At 43.9% G+C, this 25,337-nt stretch overlaps 1 protein-coding gene across 1 annotated transcript in view; it reads left to right on the top strand.

Annotated features, from left to right (window-relative positions):
- LOC147708562 (ribosomal protein S6 kinase alpha-2) overlaps positions 1–25,337 on the top strand; it is a 1,617,317-nt gene that overhangs the window by 729,222 nt on the left and 862,758 nt on the right. Inside the window, exons 6-8 of the mRNA XM_086927240.1 lie at positions 7,796–7,902; positions 21,760–21,797; positions 22,174–22,316. Of these exons, the coding sequence (XP_086783366.1) occupies positions 7,796–7,902; positions 21,760–21,797; positions 22,174–22,316 (288 nt within the window). The remainder of the gene's footprint in view (positions 1–7,795; positions 7,903–21,759; positions 21,798–22,173; positions 22,317–25,337) is intronic.

The raw sequence follows: 25,337 nt of genomic DNA, 5'->3' as shown, positions 1-25,337 counted from the left end.
TCATGAAAGTGTCCTGAATATGCAGTCTCCCATCCGTTCAAGAGTGCCCCACTCCCCCAACAGGTCCCTTGGTTTATCCTTTTTTCCATGAAATCTGATACATCACAAAGGTGTGCAATGCTTCCTTTGCAAATCCGATTCAGTCAACACAACCTGCAGCCTTTGAATGCAGGTGTGTCATTCCCAGAATACATTGCTGCAGCTGTGCACTGTGTGGACTATAGTCAAAGAAATTATTCATGATCTCAGTCCACAGTTTAGTGGTTTGTTCGTGCATTTGACCCATACAGTGTGTGGTGTGTAGGCATCCACTTGGCATATCAGATGCATGAAGAAAACACGACTCAATCAATCAATCAAAAATACTTTATTTCGCTTTTTTAATAAAAAACATAAAAGTCAAGGATACAACATTACAGGAGATTCCCATCCATAAATATCATCAATTGTCAGGTACCAATCATTATTAAAATATATTCCGAAAGTGAACATAAAAATACATATTAAACAAGTTATATAAAAGTCAAAGTGGTTACACATTAAATCCTATTCTATTCATAAAACGTAGTCACAGCTAGATCTAAACCTAACTGCAGCCTTCAAAAAGCTAAGATCGTTCCATAGCATGGACCCTGAGAGCATTGCTAAAAAGATAAAAGCTGGACACACTTGACTGAAATTAGCTTTTTTTAAAATAGGGATTAAAAAGGTTTTTCTCTGCACCTTATAGTTACTGCAAAACAATTAAAAAATGAATCATGTCCTGAGGGGACTTGCCATCACAACCTCACAACAGCAGGATCTCACCTTTTCTACACCCTTGTGTTTGAGTGAGGAGGAGATGGAATAAATCAAAATGGAATCTTGTCAATAAAAAGCAGTCTTACTTGTTGGAGAGCGCTAGGAGGTAAGGTTCTGTATATTGTATGGTTTTCAGGATAATATATTTACGTACATTAGCTCTCACTTTTCCCTGTTCACCACCCCCTCTTAAAAAAGGTCTCCTTGGCCCAAAGAATATCTTTTCTTTTGATTGCATCCAGGTTACTATAGAGAACTCTCCTTCCAAGAGTCCAAAACCCTTCCTGGATATATTTAAACCAAGGGATATCGTGGGCATTGTAAAGGGCCATACAATCACTTAGGATATCTTTGTTTAGGGCAGTCCCCTTATTCAATTAAACTTTGAGCCAATAAGATAGGAATCAAAACAACAACAAATCAGTCAGGTAAGTCATACCCAGTTCTTCATGTACGGTAAAAGTGGGGGTTCCCTGAGGTACACATAGGAGACGTCTCAGGAACCTTTTTTCAGCTCTTTGTAGCTCCTCATGAGATATATAGTGCCAAATTGCACTGTCATAAGTTACCTGTGATAAACATTTTGCTCTATAGATCTCCAAAATTGGACCTATAGTTTTTTTGCCCAACTGGGAGGCAAAGTAAAAAATTGCTGCATTGGCCCGTAAATATTTACCATTCTTTTTATTTCTCAATAGGCCCCAGTTTCGCTTGGCATCCAACGTAACCCCAGTTAACAGAAGGCGCTAGTCTCAGAGACTGTGGTGGACCCGACCTTAAAATTATATCTCTTCTTTAAACTCACCCCCACCTTCATCATGTATGACTTGGACCAGTGGTTAACAGCAGAATGCCCTCCATAAACTTCACAAAGGAGTTAAGTAAGATTTGCAGATCTCTCACGGTCTGGGCCATAAGGACCGCGTTGTCCTCGTACAGTAATACCAGCAAACCACGCCGTCTCACCTGTGGAAAATCCACCTGTGTATCAACAAAACCTTCTTCAAGTTATTAATATATAAATTAAATAAAATGGGGCCAATATATGTTTCTGTCGGACCCCTCTCTGGATTGGAAATTGTCGAGTAACCTTCCAATCGTTCGTATATCGTACCTCCTTTTTGGTATCCCTATGCAGCTCACGTAGGAATAGGAAAATGTCTTTGTCTAGACCCATGCACAATAAGGTCTACCATAACTTATTTCTGTTTACACAATCAAAGGCAGAAGACAAGTCAATAAAGGCCAGGTATATACTACCAGATCAAGCAATGGTGTATTTGTTGACAATCCTATTTAATTCAAACATTGGTCGACTGTTGGACAAAAACCATGTTGAATATCAGTTCAAATTTTATTATCATTTGCCCATGTAGACAACTCATTCAACAGGATATGTCCCACCGCCTTGACAGAGGAGTCAAGTAGCAATAGGGGCAGATAGCAGAGAGTGCTGTCCCTATTTAAAGACTGGAACAATGGGGGATATAGACCAGGTGCTAGGTGGGTCCTCTCTAATTGCTACATTTACAACGGTGGTGAGGACTGACACCCACAGTTGCAGGTTAGATATGTAAAAGTTTGGGGGATACCATCAGGTCCTGGTGCCTTATTCCTAGATAACCCTGCAATACCCTTACTGACTTCGTCAGCTGTGATTACAAGCGCCAACTTCCGTCCACCACTAGTTATACTGGTATCTGATGCGCTTCTAAACATTTCTTGGAAATGACCAACCCATTCATCTTCTGTGATATGTGCATCAAGAGCCTGTGTCTTTTCCCCTGACAAAAAAGGGAAGTTGACAATGCTCCAAAACTGGGTGTTGTTTTTCAAGGTACAGGCCTCAGTGAGCTTACTCCATGCCTCATCCTTTAGCTCGGCCTTACGCCTTGCTAGTTGTGCTTTGTATATTCCGCTACACTCTTTTACCAGAGCACGGTCCCTAGGTTTGATCCCTAGAACCCCCCTTAGATTCCTGGCCACATGGGAACAGTCATGGTCAAATCATCTCATGGCTTGATCCTTCTAGTTCGTAGTCGCGCCTTAAGCAGATGTTCAACTGTGCGTGAAATGGCCGAGAATGCTTCGAAGACAGCCCGCCTCTTCACGCCTAGTAGTACAGATGTCAAATTCCCTCCTACACTTGGCTATGATGGACTCATAAAAAGAGTCCTGGGTTATCTGTGCCCACCTTAGCCTTCTACCTTGATCTGTCACTGTTAGTGACCCCCTGGGTACAGACGCTAGGGATTTCCTGAGTCTTGGACATGTGGTTGAAATACACAGCGGGTTATGATCACTAAAAATGCTGTCTTCAATGGAAAAATCCAAAAGAAAATTCTAAAAAGGGCTTGCAAGAGAAATAAAATCTATGAATGTTGCACTCCCCCTCCCTTTAAATATCGGATTAAAGGGGTTTATACCTTTGACCAACCAACATGAACATTTTTAGATTGAACTCATCAACTATGAAGTTAAGAGTGTCTTCCTGCAAGGTGTGTTCAACATGCATGCCCAAAATATGCGGGCATCCTATTTCGGTTCAAATTCTTGCTGCTGGATCCCCGCATAGGTGAATATTCAAATCTCCAGCGATCATGAGTTGACTGTGGAGAGGGGCCTTAACAGTCACTTTTCTTAAAAAAGAGCCCATCCTGGAAATGTTACAGACATCTGAGAAATCAGGCATGGCATTATAAAAGTTAAACAGCAAAAGATTGGCTGACCCCTGGGAAAAGGAAACAAGTATTGTCAGTTGCTGGCATCTTCAAATGACAATGTACATCCAAGGAGACATAATTTACCAACCCACCCTTAGATCTTCCCGCCCGTGATGAAGTGGCTGGAACACAAAATGTCTTAAATGCCTCTAAGAAAAAATTATTGGTGTTAGTCCACGTCTCCCGCAGGCAAATCACATTGAATGCTTTTATGTAGGCAATCCATCCTGGGTCAGAGAAGTTTCTTTTCCAATCCGGCTACATTCCAAGAAATACATTTACAAGCCTTGCCATCCCCTAGACCTGTAGGAAAAGGCCCTGATTTCATGTGATGCAAGGATGCTGTCTCTATAGTTTCCATACAGGAAGGCCAGTCACAGGAGTCCATTGTTTCCAAAGGTGTAAAAAAAATTATAGAGGTATAAATCTTGAGTTAACATCTGTCCGTCCAGCACGAGACAACCAGAATTAACTGGGAGCCTCCATGAACCCACCCTATTGGTCGTCGACGCACTGCTGAAGGATCCATAGAAATGCTGCACCGCGGAAGCCACGAAAGAAGAGACAGCCCCACATAAGTTGTTCTATGATACAGCATGTAAAATTCTCTCTACCACATGGGGTCTGTTAAAGTTAACAATTACACAGTCTACTATCAAGTTTTTTGTAGATCTCCTTACCCAAGAAACTCAGTGCACCATGTTTATGAATTTCTCCATCCTTAGGCCATGTGAAGTATTACGATCCAGGCAATGTAGAACCTTGTTCTTAAGTTGGTCAAATTCTTCAACGGAACCCGAGGAGAGCACCGAAACATTTCCAAGTACTAGTACATATGGTGAAGATTCTGGTGGAAGATGTATAGTAGGTAGATTCTACCTCTGTCTCTCCCCCGTCAGGTCTGTGTTGGATAGTTTACACTACTAGATACTATAGTGAGTGCAACAGTAGGGAAAGTGTTGGATAGTGTAGGCATAAAAATTACTATTCCCATGTATTCTAAAACCCATACCCACAAGAATACTAAGAAAATCCCCATTACTTACCTTATAATGCTTTGTAATGGCATGCGGTGTAATGGTATGAATTGTAATGGCATGCGTTGTAGTGACATGCATTGTAATGGCATGCATTGTAATGGCATGCGATGTAAAGGCAGGTGCGTTGTAACAGTTGCTTTGTAAAGGTAGGTCATTGTAATGACTGCATTGTAATGGATGTTTCCAGTTGGTCAGGATGGGTATCCTGGCAGACTGGGATGAACTACCCCCGATATTCATGGTGGGCTGGAAACAGGTTGGGATACGGAGGAACGAGAGAGTCAGTGGGCCACCAGCTCGATTTCCTTGTCTATAATCCTAGCTGCTCTTAATAGGAACGCTATAGTGATGTTGGACCCTTGCATTCCCAGAAAGGGGTATGCTATACAGGTTAACCAGCAGACAGCACAAGAACAAAAAAGACTAACGTGTAACTACAGTCACACCAGACAGACCTGGCAAACCTAACAACCTTGGCTGGGATTCAAAAAGTACAAGAAAACTCCTCCTACCTTCACATACTTGTAGATCTTAATAATAATCGTCCACAAGGCTCCCTTATTGGTATCTTCCCTTAAGGCTGCAGAGGTATACCAAACTCCCTCTAGCGAGTCCCAGAGCCACGAGGGGTGGCCCTGCCTCCTTCGGGCTCTGAGGGGCATGGATCGACCCGCCCTTGGCCCGAGCTTTGCCCGAGCACGTCCAGTGCTGCAGGAGGCAACAAGCAATGTTTAGCGCGTGCGGCACAGGTGTGATGCCTGGCTCCTCCCCTTCCTCCTTTCACTGCAATTCTGGGACATCGAGCCCTTAATTACAATCGAGGCAAACATGGCCACTGGCAATCATGCAGAAAGGCGTCCAGTGCCGCAGGAGGCAACAAGTGCTTTTCAGCATGTGCGGCGCGGGTGTGCTGCCTGGTTTCTCCCCTGCCTTCCCTCCTTCCGCTGCAGTTCTGGGACACTGAGTCCCTTAGGTACAATCCAGGCTAACAGGGCAACTGGCTATCAGGTAGAAAGGCATCATCAAGACTCAGATTATGCTTGCCTTTAGTAATGCACCGGAGTGCTATACACCGTCACCATATGGAAGCTGTACATTCAGTGTAACTTTGTGGACATATGCCCTTAAACATAGGCTGTATCCAAAGACTGCAGGTTGTGTTTTCTGTTTCCAGGTTCGAACATAGTACTTATCCCACACGTTGTGGATTTTTAATACAGTACACATACAGTAAACCTAGGGCCATATTTAGAGATCAGCAGATGCAGGATGTCCTCCAAAAAATGGTGAATGCGCCGCCCACCTTATTTAGAGTTGTAGGGGCTGTTTGCACTCTAAACAAGGTGGACACAACAGCCACCATAGTCTAGATAAGGCCTCGGGCTGCATCCTAAAGCTGTAGCTCACGTTGGTAGTACCTAAATGAAAAATCTGTAAACTGTTTTATCACACACCTGTAGAAATTATAATTCACACCTGAGGGTTGTTCGCTGTGTTTTGAGCATCTCAGCAGTACACAAAATACTGAGTTAAACCATGCATTTTATGTACAACCCACATATACTTAACGTGATCTACAGATCTACAGACAAGCCCATGGTTCTATCCATGTTTGTTGTATTAATACAGTACAGACTACATGGATTTACACTGTGTGTAATAGACATACATACTAAACGCAATTTACACCCACTCTGCAGACTGTGCTTGATTCATTAGAGTGGTAAACAAAGTGCCTCGTTACAGGCTGCCTACTGGGTACCAAACAAGAGCAATGAAAACAGGACTGCGACTGATGATCTAGGATATTTTTTGTGTATGTGAGTGTAATACATTCCGGGCCTGATTCACAAAGGTAAACTTAGACTTAAGTCTACTAATTTTTGGTATTTACAAAGGTAAGCTACTACTAGTAATATCACTTGTAGTAACGTTACTAGTACTAATATTACTACTAGTGGATTTACTAGTAGTAGAGTTACTAGTAGTAACTTACCTTTGTTAATACCAAAAAGTGGTCAACGTAAGCTTAAATTTTAGTTTGCTTTTTGAGTCTAGGTTCACAACTTTGTGGTATTCAGAAATATAAGCTACTACTAGTAACTTTACTCCTACTAAATATACTATTAGTAAAGTTACGAGTAGTGAGGTTACTAGCAGTGAAGTTGCTACTAGTAAATTATTCTGTGAATTCCTAAAAGTTGCACACTGACACTATAATCTAAGTTTACCTTTTTGAATTGAGTCATTGGGGCAAATTCACAAAAGCATTTATGAATACGAGAAGTATTGCTATACACCCTCTTGTTTGCTTTTGTGAATTGGCGCCGACTCCTCCAACTTCCTATTAGAATAATTATAAAGAGGGCACACTCTTATCTATTTGTACTAATTTTATATGAATATTCCCTGAATATATCCATTTGAGAGGTTTTGGGGACATTTCACAAAGGCAAGTTACAGTATGTAAATAAATACTACAGGAGTACTACTTTGCATATTCCAAAATGTCTTGGTAAATAGGTCCAACATGTTCGATTTTTTTTTTATTTAAATCGTAATTCTGCTCCTACTGAGTGAGGTTTCCACATGGATGCAGATTAACTACTTCTGATTCACAAACCTATCCAAGAATGCAACTAGAAAGCTGGCCTGTCACAAATAAAAAATGTCTTGGTGTACTCGCGGGAATGTCACTAATGCAGAATTGTCGTCTTTGCAACTGAACTTTTTGTTCCTGGAATTTGCAAGGTATGTCTTTAGCACAATATTTATCTCCTGCTTGTTAGGTATCCCTACATCTGCCCATCTAAATAGTTTTCGGTAAGTCAGTGGGACCAGTTGTAAACATTAAATAGTCCAAATTGTAAGGTGTTTATTAGAACGATGCAGTGGTATATTTGAAATGTAAAGACACAGGAAACTAAAGAAGCGTAAAATATATAAACGGGAAAAAATAAGAAGCTTGTACCACCAACACCATATACTATGACCTATGAAATATATAATCTGAAATGTGAACAGAATACCAAAGATATCTCTTTAAAGCTTGTGGCAGCTGAGTGACCTATGTTGCCCACAAAACCATGCTAGTTCTCCTCTGGTTGACGGTAATTGAATGAAATGTCTGCTATGCGTCTTTAATTGGCCTCGGTCGCAAGCTGTATGATGCGGATGTTAATGGGGCATTGTTCTTACAGCTCAATGACCTTTGACTTTCTGTCTTCTTAGGTGATGTTTACAGAGGAGGATGTCAAGTTCTACTTAGCCGAGCTGGCCTTGGCGTTAGATCACCTACACAGCCTCGGAATCATTTACCGAGATCTCAAGCCAGAGAAGTAAGTTAATGAGGCAAAGCGAACTGGAAGATTATATGTGCACCGTGCCATCACAGACAAAACTCCAAAATGGCCGCGACCACATCTGGGCACGATTTTGAGCCCTGCAACACATCATATTATGCATTGTTCATTTTTACACCTAATCGTTTTTTAGTAACTACATTTGTCATACCTGTGGTCCATATAAACAACAACCAAGTAAATACAGCATGTTAGCAATCAGATGAAAGGAAAGAAGCAAAAGCATATAATATTTTTTTGAAGAAAACAGACCAATTTTTGCAGCATCCCTTTAAAATATGGGTACTCACAAACTTTTTCTCCTGGGCCCAAAGAACAGTCCGGTTTGAGACAGAGGGCCGCGCCAATGGGCCTGTGGGAAGGGTGGGGCTACCAGCCGCGGTTGGTAGTGGGAGTACCTGCCGGCCGGTGATGTGGGGAAGGGGAGGGGCAGGCTGGGGGGTAGTATATGGATATGGAGGTTTACAGGCAAGTAAACATATAAATAAATAAAATAAATTTTGTTTTGCACACTGCATCGCATTTGGGGATGCAGTGCACACAACAAAATTCTTTTTATTTATTTGTATGTTTACTTACCTGTAAACCTCTGTAATCCATAGTTTACTACCCCCCACCCTGCCCCTCCCTCTCCCCATGTCACCGCCCGGCAGGTACTCCCAATTCCGACCGCGGCTTAGGGCTACTAGTGTAAAAGAAAAAAATCACAATTTTTCCAAAACATTACTCGGATATTCAGCACAGGCCAGGGTTTAATTGGGATTGAAAATCGGCACGGGCACGCAAAAAAAATATCACCCCACATTTGCATACTGCCTTTCCTCAAATCACTGCTTCAGCGTAATCTTATAAAAACAAGCATTTACAATGCAACGGTTTCGCCTTTGGCAAAGTTAGAGCTATTGGCATTGTAAATGACAACATTTGTATTTATGTGTTGGTTTTGAAAACAGATAAATAAATGGCATTGTCATTTACATTGCCAATAGCTTAATCTCTCACAAATGTGAGACCTATTGTACTCTACGGACGAGCTCAGCAGACAGCAATTACTACCACACACACACACCCAGACCCACACACACACACACAGAATCTAGAATAATACCTGAAGCCTTCTAAGTTCGAATCAGCAAGTCCATATGTGAGCAAGGATCCTGTTCAGCATCATGAGTTGGTGTTTTTTAGGTCTTGATTATCAGATAGCGTAAGATGTCTGATTGTGGAAGGCCTAGTATGCGTTACCAAGTACTTACAGGGGTTTCCAGCCCATTGTTTACCAGTGGTTAGCTTTATGGTTCCTCTCAATTGCTTGCTTCTTTTTGCATCTCGCCTTCACTTTAAAGTGAAAGCGCAATGAAAAATAAACAGCGGGAATGGGGAGCGCAGATGTGAGAGGGTGATGTGTGAAGGAGACGACAGGCCGGAGAACAGATCTGACTTACTGGGGAAGAGGAGCTGAGAGATGCTGTGGATGTGGTGGGAGGCGGCAGTGTGCTGGAGGCCGGAGAGAGTGGTTCTTGACTCTGCTGTGCTCATGCCCGTGTGCACTCACCGGTGTATGGCGCCAGGCAACTCCTGCTGAATACCAATCATGCGCTCGGCAGAAGCGCGCCATCTGCTCTGTGCACACACCCGGCAGCCTGTGAGGTGTTCCTGAAATATCACCCCTGCCCTGTGTGCTCCTGTCCGTGCCCTGTCCTTATCGCCAATGTGCCCTGTATAATGGCTGCTGGGAGAGTGTTGTAATTAGAAGTCGGGTGGAGGGAAAGTGGCTGCTCCAACCTTGAACCGCAATCTGTCCGGCTGGAGAGGATGGCATCCTGGATGCAGGGCACACACTGCTGTCGCGACGCCGGGCCTCGCTCCTGGCCCCAACGCGGGAATCCATTCAGTGAGCCCCACAGGGGTCGAAGCGCTATAGGTACAAGGCGCGCATGAAGCACTTAATCTCGGAATGCATTCAGCGAGCCGATTGCGCTCATGAAGCGCTGTGAGCCCAAGGAAAAGCGCATAAAGCGATCTGTCGTAAAACTCATTTACTAAGCCCAAGGCGCGCTTAAAGCGCTCCTCTGCATTTGTTCCTGTTCCTGCAACCTCTGGATTTGTTCTAGACGTTTTAGTTGAAACAGGAGCCACTGATAAAATACCCACAGTCTGTATGTTCTTACTGACTTGGCTGTAGTAAAGTAAAAGCAGCCTAATTACACATGCATCGGGAGTATGTGATATAAACATATTTATGAACTTGCGCACTGGGTGCTTGCATTTAAGGACCAATACAGGAAATAAACAGATCTTCTCTGTCTTGTTTGTAACGAGTTCAGGCCCTGAATTGTGGACTGTTCCGGTATTTGAATGTTTGGGCCAATTTTCAGATCTGAATTAATTTGTGGGAGGAAAAAGTTTAGACCAGACCTATTGCATTTGCAACCAGACACACACACACACACACGCAGCCACACACACACACACACACACACATATAGATGTGGTGGATCTGGTGGATGTGGTGGTGGTGGTGGATGTTATGGTGGGAGTGGTGGATGTGGTGGAGGTGGATGATGTATGTGCTGGTGGTGGTGGATGTGCTGGTGGTGGTGGATGTGCTGGTGGTGGTGGATGTGCTGGTGGTGGTGGATGTGCTGGTGGTGGTGGATGTGCTGTGGTGGTGGTGGTGGATGTGCTGTGGTGGTGGATGTGCTGGTGGTGGTGGTGGTGGATGTGCTGGTGGTGGTGGTGGATGTGGTCGTGGTGGTGGTGTATGATGTGGTGGTGGTGGTGGTGGTGGACGTGGTGGTGGTGGACATGGTGGTGGTGGACGTGGTGGATGTGGTGATGAATGTGGTCGATGTGGTGATGAATGTGGTGGTGGTGGATGTAGGGGATGTGGTGGTGGATGTTGTGGTGAATGTGGTGGTGGTGGATGTAGTGGATGTGGTGGTGGATGTGGTGGTAAATGTGGCGGTGGATGTTGTGGTGAATGTGGTGGTGGTGGATGTAGGGGATGTGGTGGTGGATGTTGTGGTGAATGTGGTGGATGTGGTGGTGGTGGTCTTTTAATTACTTAAAGTCCCGCCATACATTGACAACAATGCGAGTGTCGAGTGGGAAGTCCGCTGAAAGTTTACTTCCCAGACCATTAACAATAACAGAGCCTGTCGCCCTCATTGAAATAGGCACGTGCTGGTGGCAGTAACAAAGCCACTTGTCCGTTAACACTGAAAGCACCTGGTTTTAAACCCAACCCATATTTAACCTCCCAGACACCTACAGCCATTAAACGTGCAATATTTACAGCAGCCTATTTTTCCATGATCTCAAGTGAGGGTTTGCCACAAAAAAGATTGTTTGTTTTCCCTATTGATTTTCACCAGGTTAAGCAGTGAGCTAAGATGGGCCAAACGAGAAATACAAACGTTTGACCCAAGGGGCCATTAGGAACAGCTGGTTGTTGAAAAATAACTTCGCTCTGCAAAAAAAACACGAGGGACATATTAATGCTATAGTAAACTCTTTAAAAAATATTAAACTTATTGACAGCTAATCATACATAATTCTATATGGTCCGCACCCAATCAAGGAAAAAAAGAATAGATAATAAACGTGGTTAAAAAAAGTATTGCATGTTGCCAGCCATAAGGGTTTGCAGCCGGGACCTTCTAAGATACATATCTGTAAAAGGAGGAATGTAACCATGCACTGTGAGCAGAGAGTTGAATGACCCAGAATCCTCCAACAGAGGTGTGTGCTATTCCTCTTCTCTTGACAGGCACTGACTGAAATGCACAATTTCAATAGTTATTTCAGATGGTGATCAAGCAAGCACATTAAAAAGAAAAACACAAAAAGAATATTTAAACCTCTCCACGTTTGTTTTCATTAACCCATATGGTACCGATCACAACTCATTACGTTCTTTCATTAAAATGCACTTGAATTAATAAAGTATAACGAGAGAAAAAAAGCCTTTGAAATTAGCAGGTCTGGGACATGAGTTTCAGTTGACAGCATATAATCACCGCAGGACAAGAATAACAAAAACATTGGTAAAGCCAATAGGTCGGGGTTTAATGTGCTAACACATGTAGTGTTAGCACATTAGAGTTAGGCAAAGGGAAGGAAGCAAGTATGAGCTAGCCGAGAGGGTTATAGTTGTAAAGTGGTTTTCCTGTAATGGAAACACTCCAGTGTAAGAGGTAGGGGAGTACCAAAACAAACAAAAGCATTAGATGAGAGATGAATACTCCACTGGGATGTGTTAGGATGTGATTGACAAGGTCTGAGTCCAATGGCTGGAAGACTGCCAATGGTTGAAAGGGGAGGGGTGTAGACCCAAAACCCACTATGTATATTGTAAGCAATCAGTAATTCTGTGAGCTGCGCTGTCAAATACAGACCTCAAAATAGGCCTTCTATTAAGGTCGATCTACTCAAAAGAAGACAGCAGAACAAAGTCTAAGTTACAGAGCGGAAAAAGGGTGCACCAGATCGCGTCTCTGGTTTTCAAATATGTGTGCCTCAAACTACACCCAACTTTATCACAATCCGGGACGCCGCCACGAGACGACATACGAAATCGGAGCACCCGATTACAGGTGCTCAGTGGTTATTACCACGCACACCGGGTCTTACTACGGACCGGTGGCTTCGTCATCTGCAATTTATGCCCGTACCGGAGCTCGACATTATAGAAAAGAGCAAGAGACTGTCTTTGCAAATACTAGATTTCCTGCGTATGTCCGCACTATCCTGAACAATCTTTATACCTAGTCCCTTTATACTCGAAATATTGCTGGATTAAGCATGGGAACATCTACTGGGCTTACCTACTTGTATCCAGTCTGAACACCGTCTTTGAATGTACGAAGGTTACATGCCTCTGAAGACCCAGAATTAGCTGCTGTTCGATCTACAACGTTGGTCAGAATAGATTCCAATTCCAAAATTGAATCAAACCGCCCTGACGAAGTTCCACATGGTTAATGGAACGAAACGCGTTGGCTGTGCCTGTATTTGAAAAAACTGCTAAATAAAGAAGAAGATAAACAATATACTACCGTTCCTTTGGACTCTAATTGTGTGCACCTTCCACTTCATGTTTTTGTATCTTTGACTCAAACACCTATTGGTAGCAGGTGTAGGAAGAAGTTTGCACCACCTAGAATTGAGAAATACAGAACTAGTAGTGCTTGACCTGGTTTGCTGCCTTGATCCTTTTGGTTTCTTACACCCAACTTTATACCTTTTGAGAGTGTGAAGCTTTCTTATTTTTGGCAAGCCTTCTCTTAACACAACTTTCATTTGTTTACTGCATGGCCACCGAATCGGTTTCCAGGCTCCTCTACCAACTTCATCACAATCGACGGAAATGTCTCACCTTCAGAGCACCTCCGCAACTAACGACCTCCATCTCTTGGGGCACCAATGCTTTATGTCTAGCGCAAGACAGCCCACTGCCCTCTCCTCCCCAGTCTCCTCGCTTTTATCGTTTACAATGAACTCTCTTAACCTCGCAACATGTACATTAATTTCAGTTCACTTCAGCTCATCGCCCACCCACTTCCCTCGCACCTACAGGCCAGTAGTTGTACACCCTCCTCTGACCACTTTTTCTCCATGCTACATTTACACCTTCCCCTAGTGAACTGATGGCCCCACTCCCGCCCCCATCGCCCCACCCTTTTAGAGGTTATCCTTAGCTCTTGGTTATCCTGAACGCTTTCTCCCCTCCATCTATCGCTCCACAGCACCATCACACCCTCCGCCCCATGTAACCTCTCACCTCCTCTTCGCTCTCGCTCCTGAAGCAAAGACAGGCCGCGCGTTTCTTGTAGCAGTCCCCATCGTGGGTGCGTGTCTGGTTGGACTTCAGCTTCATCATTCTCTAGCGGCGATGCACAGGCTGGTGTGAACTGGGCGTCCAAGGGAACACGGGCAGGGCGTTCTAGGGGCGCGGGTTTAAAGAGAAAGGGCCAACAGCAAAGACAGGAAGGTGGTCTGGGGACGAGTAGGCTGTTATAAACAGGACAGGGAGGATGGGTATGGAGCTCCAGAGGCTGAATGGGGCGGTTACAACAGCAGGCACAAGGTCGGGAAGGGTGGCAACCAAAACAAAAATAACAAGACTCAAAGTTTAAACAAACGGAGTGTAAAAATGCATATCAAACCAGAGCAGTAACGAGAAAAATAAAAACAGTAAAGTGTTACAAGGAGAACGCCATTGAAGCACCAGATTTAAGCCACATTAGGGTTGCACCACTACTTTGTATTAAACTCAACTTCACGAGGCAGTGCGCGATTGGCTAAAATGCATGCAGAAAACCCGTCTTTGCAGGGATCACTTAATCACCGCCCAACTAACGCTTTGAAATATAATTCAAATAAATATATTCGCAAAAACCTTTGCATATAGTAATGGTGTTTAGCAGATACCCAGTGTATAAACCATGGTCAACGACCTGCAAAAGCTGCAGCAATCCATCCTTTAGAAATTGGGCACATCACAAAGCATGGTATACACACCCCTCGGTGATCTACTGCACCGGTTATACCTCACCGTCAGGCTCGGCTAGCCGAAAAACACAACCAGCAGGTGAGCTTAGCTAGCCCCGGTGCAGTAGAGTCGCTGCTGCCTCAGTGGGTCGGTGTGGAGTACAGCTGCGCAAAAGTAGACTGGCCTAAGCTTTGCGGAGCAAGTAGGCGGAAGAGTGCAGAAGGCGGGAGACTCCTATAGGCCGAGGTTGTGATGTAATTGCGCACTGCGTCCTCTGTCATTGGTCTAAACTCAAATGTCGTGCTCCAATCATCTTTCTTTTGCAATCACTTGTTGGAAGAGGGTTCTTTCTAACATCACTATCATTCGATCCAAATAATTGGCAGATGGAAGTAAAACAAACATGAAACCAACTAATTCGTTTCACTTCCTCCAGCTTGTGAAAACACGCACCAGTCACACTTCCTGCCTCCGAGGGTTCACTGACGAAAACTCCCGCCAACAGGAAATCCTCTGCTGACGCTGAGCGTGTCTTCTGCTGCACGCCTCGAGTGCTCCGTTTCACTTCACGTCCCCTCTTATCTGGCATCAGAGAGTGAGATAAGCCCACATGTACTGTTACTTACCCAGCAGTGGTAAGTTATAAAGGTCGGGGCTTCAGGCGACTTCCGGGAAGAATTCAGACTTACCGTGAGATTTTTAAGTCCAGTGTTCTAAAGTTTCGAAAGATTACTTGACTGCTAGGGCAAGTTGTGATAAAAAGGTTAACCTTAAGCATCAGTGCTTTAAAATTATTGGTGAAATAAACTTTCAGACTTGCCATGTCCCCTAAGTCATTCACGTGTACTGTTCCCCCTGAAGCGAAGTGGATTGCCAAAAGTTAACCTTTTTCTGCGTTTTTCCTGGTCGGTCTTTTTGTTTAATCCAAAATTTGCATTTAAACCTGGGGGCTGCTTTTGAAAGATTGTTGCAGGGTGGAACGAGGAGATGCCGACAGCATTGCAAATAAGCACAGAGGGTAAACAGCACATGGCATAGAGAGGAGTGAGGTCATTCGTTTACATTGCCAGTGAGGACACCCCATCCACACAAGGCTGCGGGGGCTCAGCTGGAATGGCTGAGTGTACAGCAAGTAAGGTCCCAGGCCGGCAGCCAATCACAGCGCGGCCCGGGGAATGACGTCACGGGGTGTCCCGGGCCGGCAGCCAATCACAGCGCGGCCCGGGAATGACGTCACGGGGGTGTCCCGGGCCGGCAGCCAATCGCAGCGCGGCCCGGGACAAAGGGGCGGGGCTTAAAGAAAGCACCAGAAACGCCCCCGAATTGCGTTTTCTGGAGAAAGCGCGATTGACAGCCTCTGTCTCCCAATGTCTAGCCTCCATTTATGGAGCTAGCCAATTGGAAACAGAGGCTGTCCTAACCTCACTACTAAAAACAAAAGATTTCGACTGGGAGGGGCTTCGCCCCTCGCCAAAAGTCGAAACCTAAAAAGGAGGGGGGTAAAACAAAATGCACAAGTTAGTTTACACTGGTGAAGCACACCTGGAAACAAGTGAGGTCACTTCTACTCAGGCCCAGTGCCCCCGCTCAGTATGCACACACATTAATGGACCGGCCAGCAAGCCAAAGGGAGTGATACCTCTGCCTGTTGCTAAACGGAAGGTAATGAGCGCCCATCTGCCTCTAGAAAGGCCACTCAGGCACCCACTGGGCCTCTGGCGGCATTGAACAATAGAGACAGCACCCGAATCTGCCCCCCAGACTGCTAAAAAAAATCAGCCCAAAGCAGGAACTCGGACACCAGCCACTCGGGCATTGCCCGAATGCCCGCGTTACCAATCCCACACCGGCCCAGGCCCTATTCAGTACAGCAAAGATTTAACTGATTGGTTTGCCTTAGGCCTGACCTGCACAGTTCTCAACTGTGCCCTATTATAAACACCTGCGCACAACTTGAACGCACGCAGATTTAAAGGTAGCTCTTTTCACAGTATGGAACATAAAAGTAATATGTTGCATGAAGTTACCTACAGAAACAAAACATCCTAGAACGAAAGGGAATTCTAGGATGAACAAAATGTGAAGAAAGAACACAATGGCATGGCTTTTCCCAGGCTGGGTGTCCTGTTTTAATTTTTATTTAATGCAGCTGGTGGTGAGGCAGGTGGTGGGGGTCAAGGCAATGGAAGTGGTCTACGAGGACTCCCCCTCTCCCCCCGCCCCCTAGGGTGACACAACTAGTGTTGAGCCTCTGCAGAGGCCCAAACACGGAAATGAAGTCACCCTCGTTATTAACAACCCAGAGCTGCACTTACACTGAAGAAACGCTTTAAAATCACATCTAAATCAACCATTTACATACCTTTGGTAAAGCACTGTTTAATAGAGGCTTATTTGCAATGATAGATGAGTAATGTTCCCACATTTTTTAAATGTAGCTGATGTTGGAGTACATTGCGATATTATTATCTGAGGTCTCTTTAGAAGACCCATTTATTTTCTTTTTCCCTTCTAGACATTACAGAGCTGGGCAATCAATCATTTAATAAAATCATCCTATTTGCCTCGTTGGTCAAAGTCTGAATACGTGCAAATGTGAGGACTGGGCAGACTGAAGAGCAATATTGTACTTTATTTTTCTTTCTATTTTCAATGTCCAAATTAATTTGTAGCAAATTAATTATTTTATTGCGTAAATAATATTTGAATGGCTAATACAACAGCGTTGTATTTATTATTGTAATTTGGATTTAAAAACAAAATATAAGCTCCATTTTGATCTCACAATTGATTAATGGTTTGTTTTGTGTGTAGTCTAAAACTTATTCATCCCATGTTTTCTTGTGTGAAAGTTGCGGAAACGGCCCATATATAACGGTAAACACAGTCTAAAAAATTATGAAAATTCACACATTAAATTAGACGAGTCTCATTTTGAAAAAGAAGCACGTACAAGACCTTCAGGGGATTATTGAGGCGGATCATTTTAGGAAAATCAATAATATTCACTTTAAATTGTACTGTCTAATAGTTTTCGTTAGGATTTTGACATTTTTGTATATCCAATAACCCGATAATAGCATACGAAATAATAAAACTATAAGTCCGCATAAACATTTGGGTTAGGTAATGGGCAACATTCTACGCCAGGAGAGACAGGCCTTTGATTGTTATAGTGATGGAGGCATGCAAATGTTTGAAGAAGATAAGTCAAAGGTTAGCTTCGCGCGGAACGGTTTTACAAGGGGGTACAATTACAAGAACACATAAGGGGTAAATAATTAACAATTTAGAACTGACAAGCTGGTAGAGTTCGTAGGTGACAATACAGGTATCTCTGGTGGGTCAGGTGTAGCTCTGCAGTGGTAAAACTGTGGGGATAGCCTTTATGAGGAGTGTCTTAACATGTATGGATGGGAAAGGAATACACAGTAGTGCACAGCCACTGCAGGAGCCATGAGAGAGTTCAAGGGGAGAAAAATTATTACAGAAACATAGGGTGAGGGAAGGAGGTAGGGCTTACAGGTTTCTGCCCTGTGGAGGATAATGCTCTCAGCTTTCTCCCAGTCTAGGCGATCATGGTTCCATTTATCAAGCAAGAGGCACTGAGTGGATTTCCATTTCAGGGCAATGGCCTTCTTGCAAGTAGTAGTGACAAGTGAAGGAATTGCGCAGTGCTATTTTAGCTTTTTTTGGCTACTTGAATATTCCTAATGCACCGGCTGTCCAAGAGTCTAATCTGGAAGGTCCCGATAAGTCGCCCAACTGTTGAAGGACGCCCTTCTAGAAGGTGGCCAGTTCGAGACTGCTTCATAGCATATGTCAGAAGTCCGTCAATTGGGACTCACAGTGGCCATAAACTGCGCTGACTGTAGGGAATAAGTCATTGAGTTTTGACGGGAAGAGGTACGCTCTGTAGTGGATGAAGAACTGTATTGATTTAAACTGAGCATTGCTTTCCACCTTCAGTGGGTACTCAGAGGCTTTGATCCATTCCTTTTCAAGTAATGTGCTTAGGAACTCAAGTTTCCAGGTCTCACTGAGTGGTTAAAGCGAGATTTGAGTGTGGGTCTAAATGGCTTTATTAAGCCCAATAAACAATTCTGCCGCCATTCCCCATGGTGTATATGGATTCTACTGGTATTTGAGGCTTTTCTTCACTTTGGGTGATTGCCCACTTAGCTCGGAGGGTATGCAGTAGCAAGCTGTGTATTAGGAATTGACTTCATGTAGTCCAAACTGTTTTGTAAGACAGGAGAAAGGTAAGAATTGCCCATCAAGGACAAAGATGTACAGGTATTTTGTTAAACAATGTAGTGCTACATTCAGGTGTGTCTTGGGGAGGGGGAGTTCTAGAAGTATCAACTAATAAAGATCTTGATGACTCCATATCATGCACGGGCAGTCAGTTCTTCAAGCTCTCATTCCGAGCATCAGCAGAAGCGCCGCTGTTGTTTGCAGCCAGATAGTAGGTGTCGAAATTAGGGACCAACAACCTGATCCAGTCAATTGGAATTTTAAGCATAACTAGTGCCTCTCTAGAAAGCCAAGCATGTCAGAAGAGTTTTCTTGGTTTAGAGTCCAACTCCCAGCATGTCTTCAGTGGGAGGAACAGTGGCAGATTAACAAAATATTAAAAGAGGAGCAGGAGCATTAACATCTTTGCAAAGGCAACCCGACCCATGTCCGAGAGTTGCAAACACTTCCAGAAGCCTACTTGAATTTAAGTACCCTGACCACTTTGGCAAGGTTGCCCTCGAGGAGGTCCTGGTCAGTGTGGTAGTTTCAGATGAACAGGTAGAGAAGGAGCTATTTTCCAGAGGCGGGAACAACCTCCTAAGTCTAAGTCAACCTGTGGGAAAGAAAGGGCTAGGGAGAAGAGACAAGACTTTCACTAGCGGATGTGGAGGCCTGATTGCCACTCACATTTGGTGAGAAGTCTTCCTCTACTGGAGTGGTTGCTACTCGGATCTCGCAGATATGGTGAAACATCATCAGAATAGAGATATATGGCAAGGGTTGTATGATGTAATGGGATCCTCCGTGTCTCTCACTCCTCCCTCACCTGCAACAACAGTGGCTCAATGGCTAATGCGAAGAGGCAGAGGGGGAGAGGACAGCCCTGTCAAGTACCCCTGTGAATGGGAAAGGGGTGGAGATAAGATGACCCACTCAAATTCTTCCCAGTCGGGTAGTATAGAAGAGCTTTATGTCTCAGCACCCAAAACAATTGCCGGTTAGTACATGAACAGGTAGTCCCACTTTAGGATATGGAAGGCATTTTCCAAGTCTAAAACGAAACAGGCCTCTTTGTCAAGGGGCAGTTATAATATTCATCTTTAATTGACTTTCATTATTTGTTATAGTGCAAATCTCAAGAGGCTGAAGAGTGATGGGTGTATGAAGAAAAATGTATCCCACAGCTGGGAAAGAGTCATGCGTCTGTAGTAAGCAAACAAGTATAAGAACAAAAATTCCCAGAACCAAATTGGGAATGCTCCCGCTGTTTTGGGTGATAATAGTGCACCTGGTAAATAACAATACCACAGACTATACTGTATTCACTGGTTGAAGTGTTACCCACCTACTGCAGGTTTTGCATGTCGTAATGAGACATAACATGCAGCATTGAAGTTTGCATACCCCATGACTGCATGTTGTGCTTCAGGTGCTTTGCTTGACTTATTTGACATAGATTGTTAATGCAAACCTGGAACCAACTCGGGAAAGGCCAGGAATAGAGCATATATATGTTTCTAGATCCTCATGAAGCACTCCCTGCCAATATATTTCATTTAGTAAGGTGTACATGTCCAAGCAATGGTTTGATCCAGGAATTAGACTCCCCGTTTTAAACACATTTGTCATTGACTTTGCCAGAGCTTTCTGTGCACTTGTGCTATGTTAGAATTTGTGAATCCTTCTTAAGGAAATTCAACGAAAAGCAGTTGTAAGGACGTGCATCTTAGAAGTGGATAAAAGGTATGAGGATGCTGTTCCTCATATATAGAGGTAGACCCTAGTTTCTCCTCCCAGCTTTGTCATCCTGCACACCCACCGTGGACTTTTACGGTTCTGTTCTTATTTCTCTATCTTGGGTGCCATGCCTGCTCCTAATTCCATTTACTTTTCACACCAATTTGTTGACGTCTAATTGGGACACAATGCCCAGCAAAAACAAGACTGGGTGAGGAGCTCTTTGAAAACTCTTCTGGAGGTGCTGCCCAGAACCACTTTTTCCAGTCCTGCTAATTCCTCAGGCAACCTAAGCCTAAGTGGGCATGAAACACCTAGGGCCTCATTTATGAAAAGTAACGCATCGCTGCGTGAAAACAGCGATGCGTCACTTTTCACTGCGCACTCCTTGCGACATTCCTGATGCGTCATATTTAATGTATGACGCATCATGTCGCAAGGAGTTAGATACGTCAGTATTTCTGACGTATCTGTAAGCGCAAAAGTGACGCATTGCTGGAGTGTGTCACAAAAGTGACGCAACTCCAGCAATGCGTCCTTTCACATGGGGAAACCCCATGTGAAAGGGCTTGCGTCAGTCTTACGCCTGCTGTGAGGCAGGCGCAAGATTTTGACGCAGCAGCGTCCTAAAAGTGACGCAGTGAAATCTCATAGGTTTCACTGCGTCACTATTACGAGGCTTTTAGCGGGGGAACGCCCCCTCTGCATACATTATACCTGACGCAGGTATAATGTGGCACAGGGGTTTAAAAAGTGACGCATCTACCTAGATGCGTCACTTTTTAAATATGGCGCAACAGGGCGCATTTTTTACACCACCGGTGCGTCACAAAAAGTGACGCACCGGCGGCGCAAAACTGACACAAAGCCTTCATAAATAAGGCCCTTAGCACGGGAGACAGTCGTAGCTCCTCTTCAGTATCAGCTTTGCTTCCTACCCCAAACCTCAGCTACTCAGCGAGACAGGTTGTGATCCGCTGGAGTCCTTTAAATAGCTTCCTCACCTGATTGAGTGATGTTTGTGCCCCCAGAGAACTGAGAACCAGGTCACAAGGAGCATTTTGGGCATCTGTTAGGACTGTAGCAAAGGAAAAAATAACAAAATGTCAGATGGTCTAGTTATCAAACCACCCAAAATCATTATTCTCTACACTTTCTTCCTGTGGTGACTACTATTATGATCAAGAAATGTAGTACAGATGTTTTGCCTTTCTATAACGTACAACCCTTTGTATCCGTGTCAGCGTGGGGGGCATTGGCAATACTGTTAAGTGGGCTGCCTCTACATGAGACCTCAGACACATTGCTTTGTTTTGTTGTCTATTTCTTCACTTATTGATACTTGCTTTATTGTTTTTCAGCATTCTTTTAGATGAAGAAGGTCATATAAAGATCACAGGTGAGCAACTGTCCTAAGACCTTTACAATTTCTGTAGAGTCATGATATTCAGTTAACACACATTAGAGGGCCTCTTGTAGGTTGCTGTTTAGCACACTCTTTGTATGCACACACACTCTCTTATCTCCAGTCTGCAGCTTAAGTCCTCTTTACCTTGCTGAAATACTTGCTTACACGTAGGAAGCAGGTCGGTTGCACAATTGAAAAAAAAGTGAACTGGTTGTGAACACACTGTGGTTTTTTGCATTTAACATTAGTTGACAGATCAGTGGCATTCATTTTATCAAGAGTTCAGAATGCAATTCTGCAAGGATTCACACTCAAGGCTTGGGCAAAATCGTAATCAAGCCAAACATCTTTCTTTCTGGCTGTTTAGACTTTGGACTGAGCAAGGAGGCCATTGACCATGACAAGCGGGCCTACTCATTCTGCGGAACCATAGAATACATGGCCCCAGAAGTTGTCAACCGGCGAGGGCACATGCAGAGCGCTGACTGGTGGTCTTTTGGTGTGCTAATGGTAAAGATGAATTTGTAATTTTGGCTTTTATTTCATATACATCTTCAATTTTGTACATACTCCAAAGAAACTATTTTTAACACAACATAACATGCTCTTAACATTTAATCATATTGCAACTAAAGACAATTTAATTGCATGAGATACTGATATTATATATTGTTTCCTCTGAATTGAATCTTACTTTGCTTCATTGCGTGCTAAATGTTATAATTAGCATAACAATATGAATGCACAGAAATGTCTCAAAAGAAAGCCACCTTCCACTGATCTCCACCCATCTTCAAGTTGCAGCCCTTTCTTTTTCTCATTGTTTATGCCATTGGTGAATATGATACATTAATATCAGTTGGCTAATCCAAAAATAACGTTTTTATGTAAGAAGCGACTGTGGAAGATAACTTGGTTAACTATGTGCCATACTCAGCCCCGTAAGGTGAATAGTGGTCCTGTGTTTTCATTCATATACATTGAATATTCCGGTGTTCAGAATGCAATATGCTATATATAATCATTGTGTGTGGAGGAGCAATGGCACAGGAAAGGCAAAACCACGAGTGGGTCATGATACAACTCCTCTCATATCAATAAAGAAATAAACTTGCTTTTTTTGGTAGTACATATAAGCAAATATATTTCACTTGAACCAGGACGCAAGAGGTTAAATCAAGAGGTTAAGTCATGAAGTGAATGTACAATGATATTAAATAGGTCTTGTAACTATTAAAAGGTGTGTGCTGAGAGATTTAGCATTATTTTTGCACAGTAGTTATCATTCATTTCAGTAATGCCGTGGAATTTGACCTTTACACCATAGTAGTAAATGCTTTATTGTGTAACCTTGCTATTCACTGGTAGACATAGTTATTTTACGTATAATTGACCTCAATTCTTCAATAAAGGGTTATTTTGTTGAGATACTAAGAACATAGATTAACCTGTATTATAAAAAGATGCAAAATAACCTTAAAAAGCCTAAGTTGAAGGAAAATATTAGGATGTTAGGAAATGTTAGGACTAACAAGTACAAAAAAATCTCCATTTATCGTTGGCTGTGCAGTCATAACCTCCCTACCCCACCTTAGACATTCACTGAAAAAAAGGTTAAAGTAATGTAATAGGTGTATATGTCAGTGACAACATTAATGTTTTCAACTAAGAAACCCACAGATATTCATGCCCAAGCAAAGCACTGCTTATGACCCCACATATTACATCACTCATTACAAGTTCTATGACGTCATTTATGATATCACTGATGACATCTCAAATTACATAATTGATGACATCACTGATGACATCATCCAAGCTCAATTTGTACTTTTACTCTAAAAGCTAGTTTGGCATTAGGGGCCTAGAACAAAATAGCCCAGAATAATATATTTTCTGTTCATTGAATTTCTTTTTTTTTTCTTTTTAAATGTTATTGTTTTATTGCAAGGAAATACAGCAGTACAAAGTTACACAAATAGAAAGATATCCACATTAAATACTGAGAATGTACAAAGTTTATATAATTCAAGCAGCATAATTAAATCCATTCGGCAATTGGTGCCCAAATTTTCTCCCCCAAAGCTCTTCTTTTAACCCCCCTTAATTTCTAAGGTTTTGTTTGTGAAGAAAAACAAATCTTTGTATCACAAATAACTACAACATTACTTCAACTTTTGTTTTTTTCAGTATCTTATTACCATACGTAAAGCCAACCCTTTGCCATGCATGGCCTTCGACCAGGCCCTGCGGCAATATCTCTCACAGGCAGCCAATCCCACACTGTGCATGGACTTTGATCATGCATAGCAGGAGGTTGGCAAAAGGGTTTGGCCTGCGACCAGGTTCTGTGGCCAACCCACCCAGAGACAGCCAATCCCACACTGCGCCTGGCCTTTCAACATGCATGGCATGCTGTTGACTGCACAGCCTGCCTTGCAGCCAGGCCCTGCATCCAGCTCCCGCCAGAAAGCTACCCTGAGGCAACCAACCCCTTGCCGCTCACGCTCTTCGTACATGGCATGTGGTTAGCCACAAGGCCTGTCTTGCAGCTAGGCCCTGATTGCAACTCCCCGGAGGCAGTCAACCCCATACTGTGCATAGCCATTGGCCATGTACAGCAAGGAATCGGCCTGCCGCCAGGCCCTGAGGCTAAGCTTGCAGCAGGCTGCCAACCCCACACAGTACACAGCCGTTGGTGTGCGGAACTTAGGGTTGGCCTTTGGACCCCGGGGACCCCATCCCCTGGGGCTAAAACATATATATTAAGGGGAGGGAGGAATCCAGTCCCCTGACTGACTGTTACTGGGCCCCAGGGGACCAAATCCCCAAGACCAGTTCCAATAAAAAGTGAATAGGGGCTCTCCCCAAGCCTTAAAAGGCTCCAAGGACCCTATCCAATTGGGCCAAATGCAATTAAACAACCAAGGAGGGCACACATTCCCCTTTCCCAGCCATTATAGGCCCCAGGGGACAATTAAATATTGGGAAGGGGGCTGCGTGGCCTCCCTACTTAAGCCATCTAAGGCCTCGGGACCCCATCTCCTAGGACCAAAATCTATGGGGAGGGGAGCATGCAACCGCATCCCTGTGCCTTATTAGCCCCGGGTTCCCATCCTCTGGTGCCAAACCAATAAAAAAGGGTAGGGGGACCATGTGGCCACCTTCCGTGAGCCTGGGGACTCCATTCCCAGGCACAAAGCCAATTAAAAACGAAAGGTGTATGTTGCTCCCTTCTGAGCCTCATTAAGTCCTGGAGACCCCATCCCTCAACCTGAGAAATGATTAAATAGAGGTGGGCACACAGCCTCCCTCCCTGAGCCCTTATACAGGACCTCATCCCCCAGTGCCATGCCATATTTAAAAGGTGAAGGGGGCCATGGCCCCCTTCCTGAGCCTTATTATGCCTGGGTGCCCTATCTCCAGGCTAAATATGCTAAAAACTGCTCCCTCCCCAAGCCTTACTAGGGCCTGGGGATCCCATCCTGTGGGACCAAACCAATAAAAAAAAGGGGAGGAGTGCCTTGTGGC

The sequence above is a fragment of the Lissotriton vulgaris genome, chromosome 6 (assembly GCF_964263255.1).
Source record: "Lissotriton vulgaris chromosome 6, aLisVul1.2, whole genome shotgun sequence".
Taxonomy (NCBI): Eukaryota; Metazoa; Chordata; class Amphibia; order Caudata; family Salamandridae; genus Lissotriton; species Lissotriton vulgaris.
This window is presented reverse-complemented; position numbering and strand designations above follow the sequence as displayed.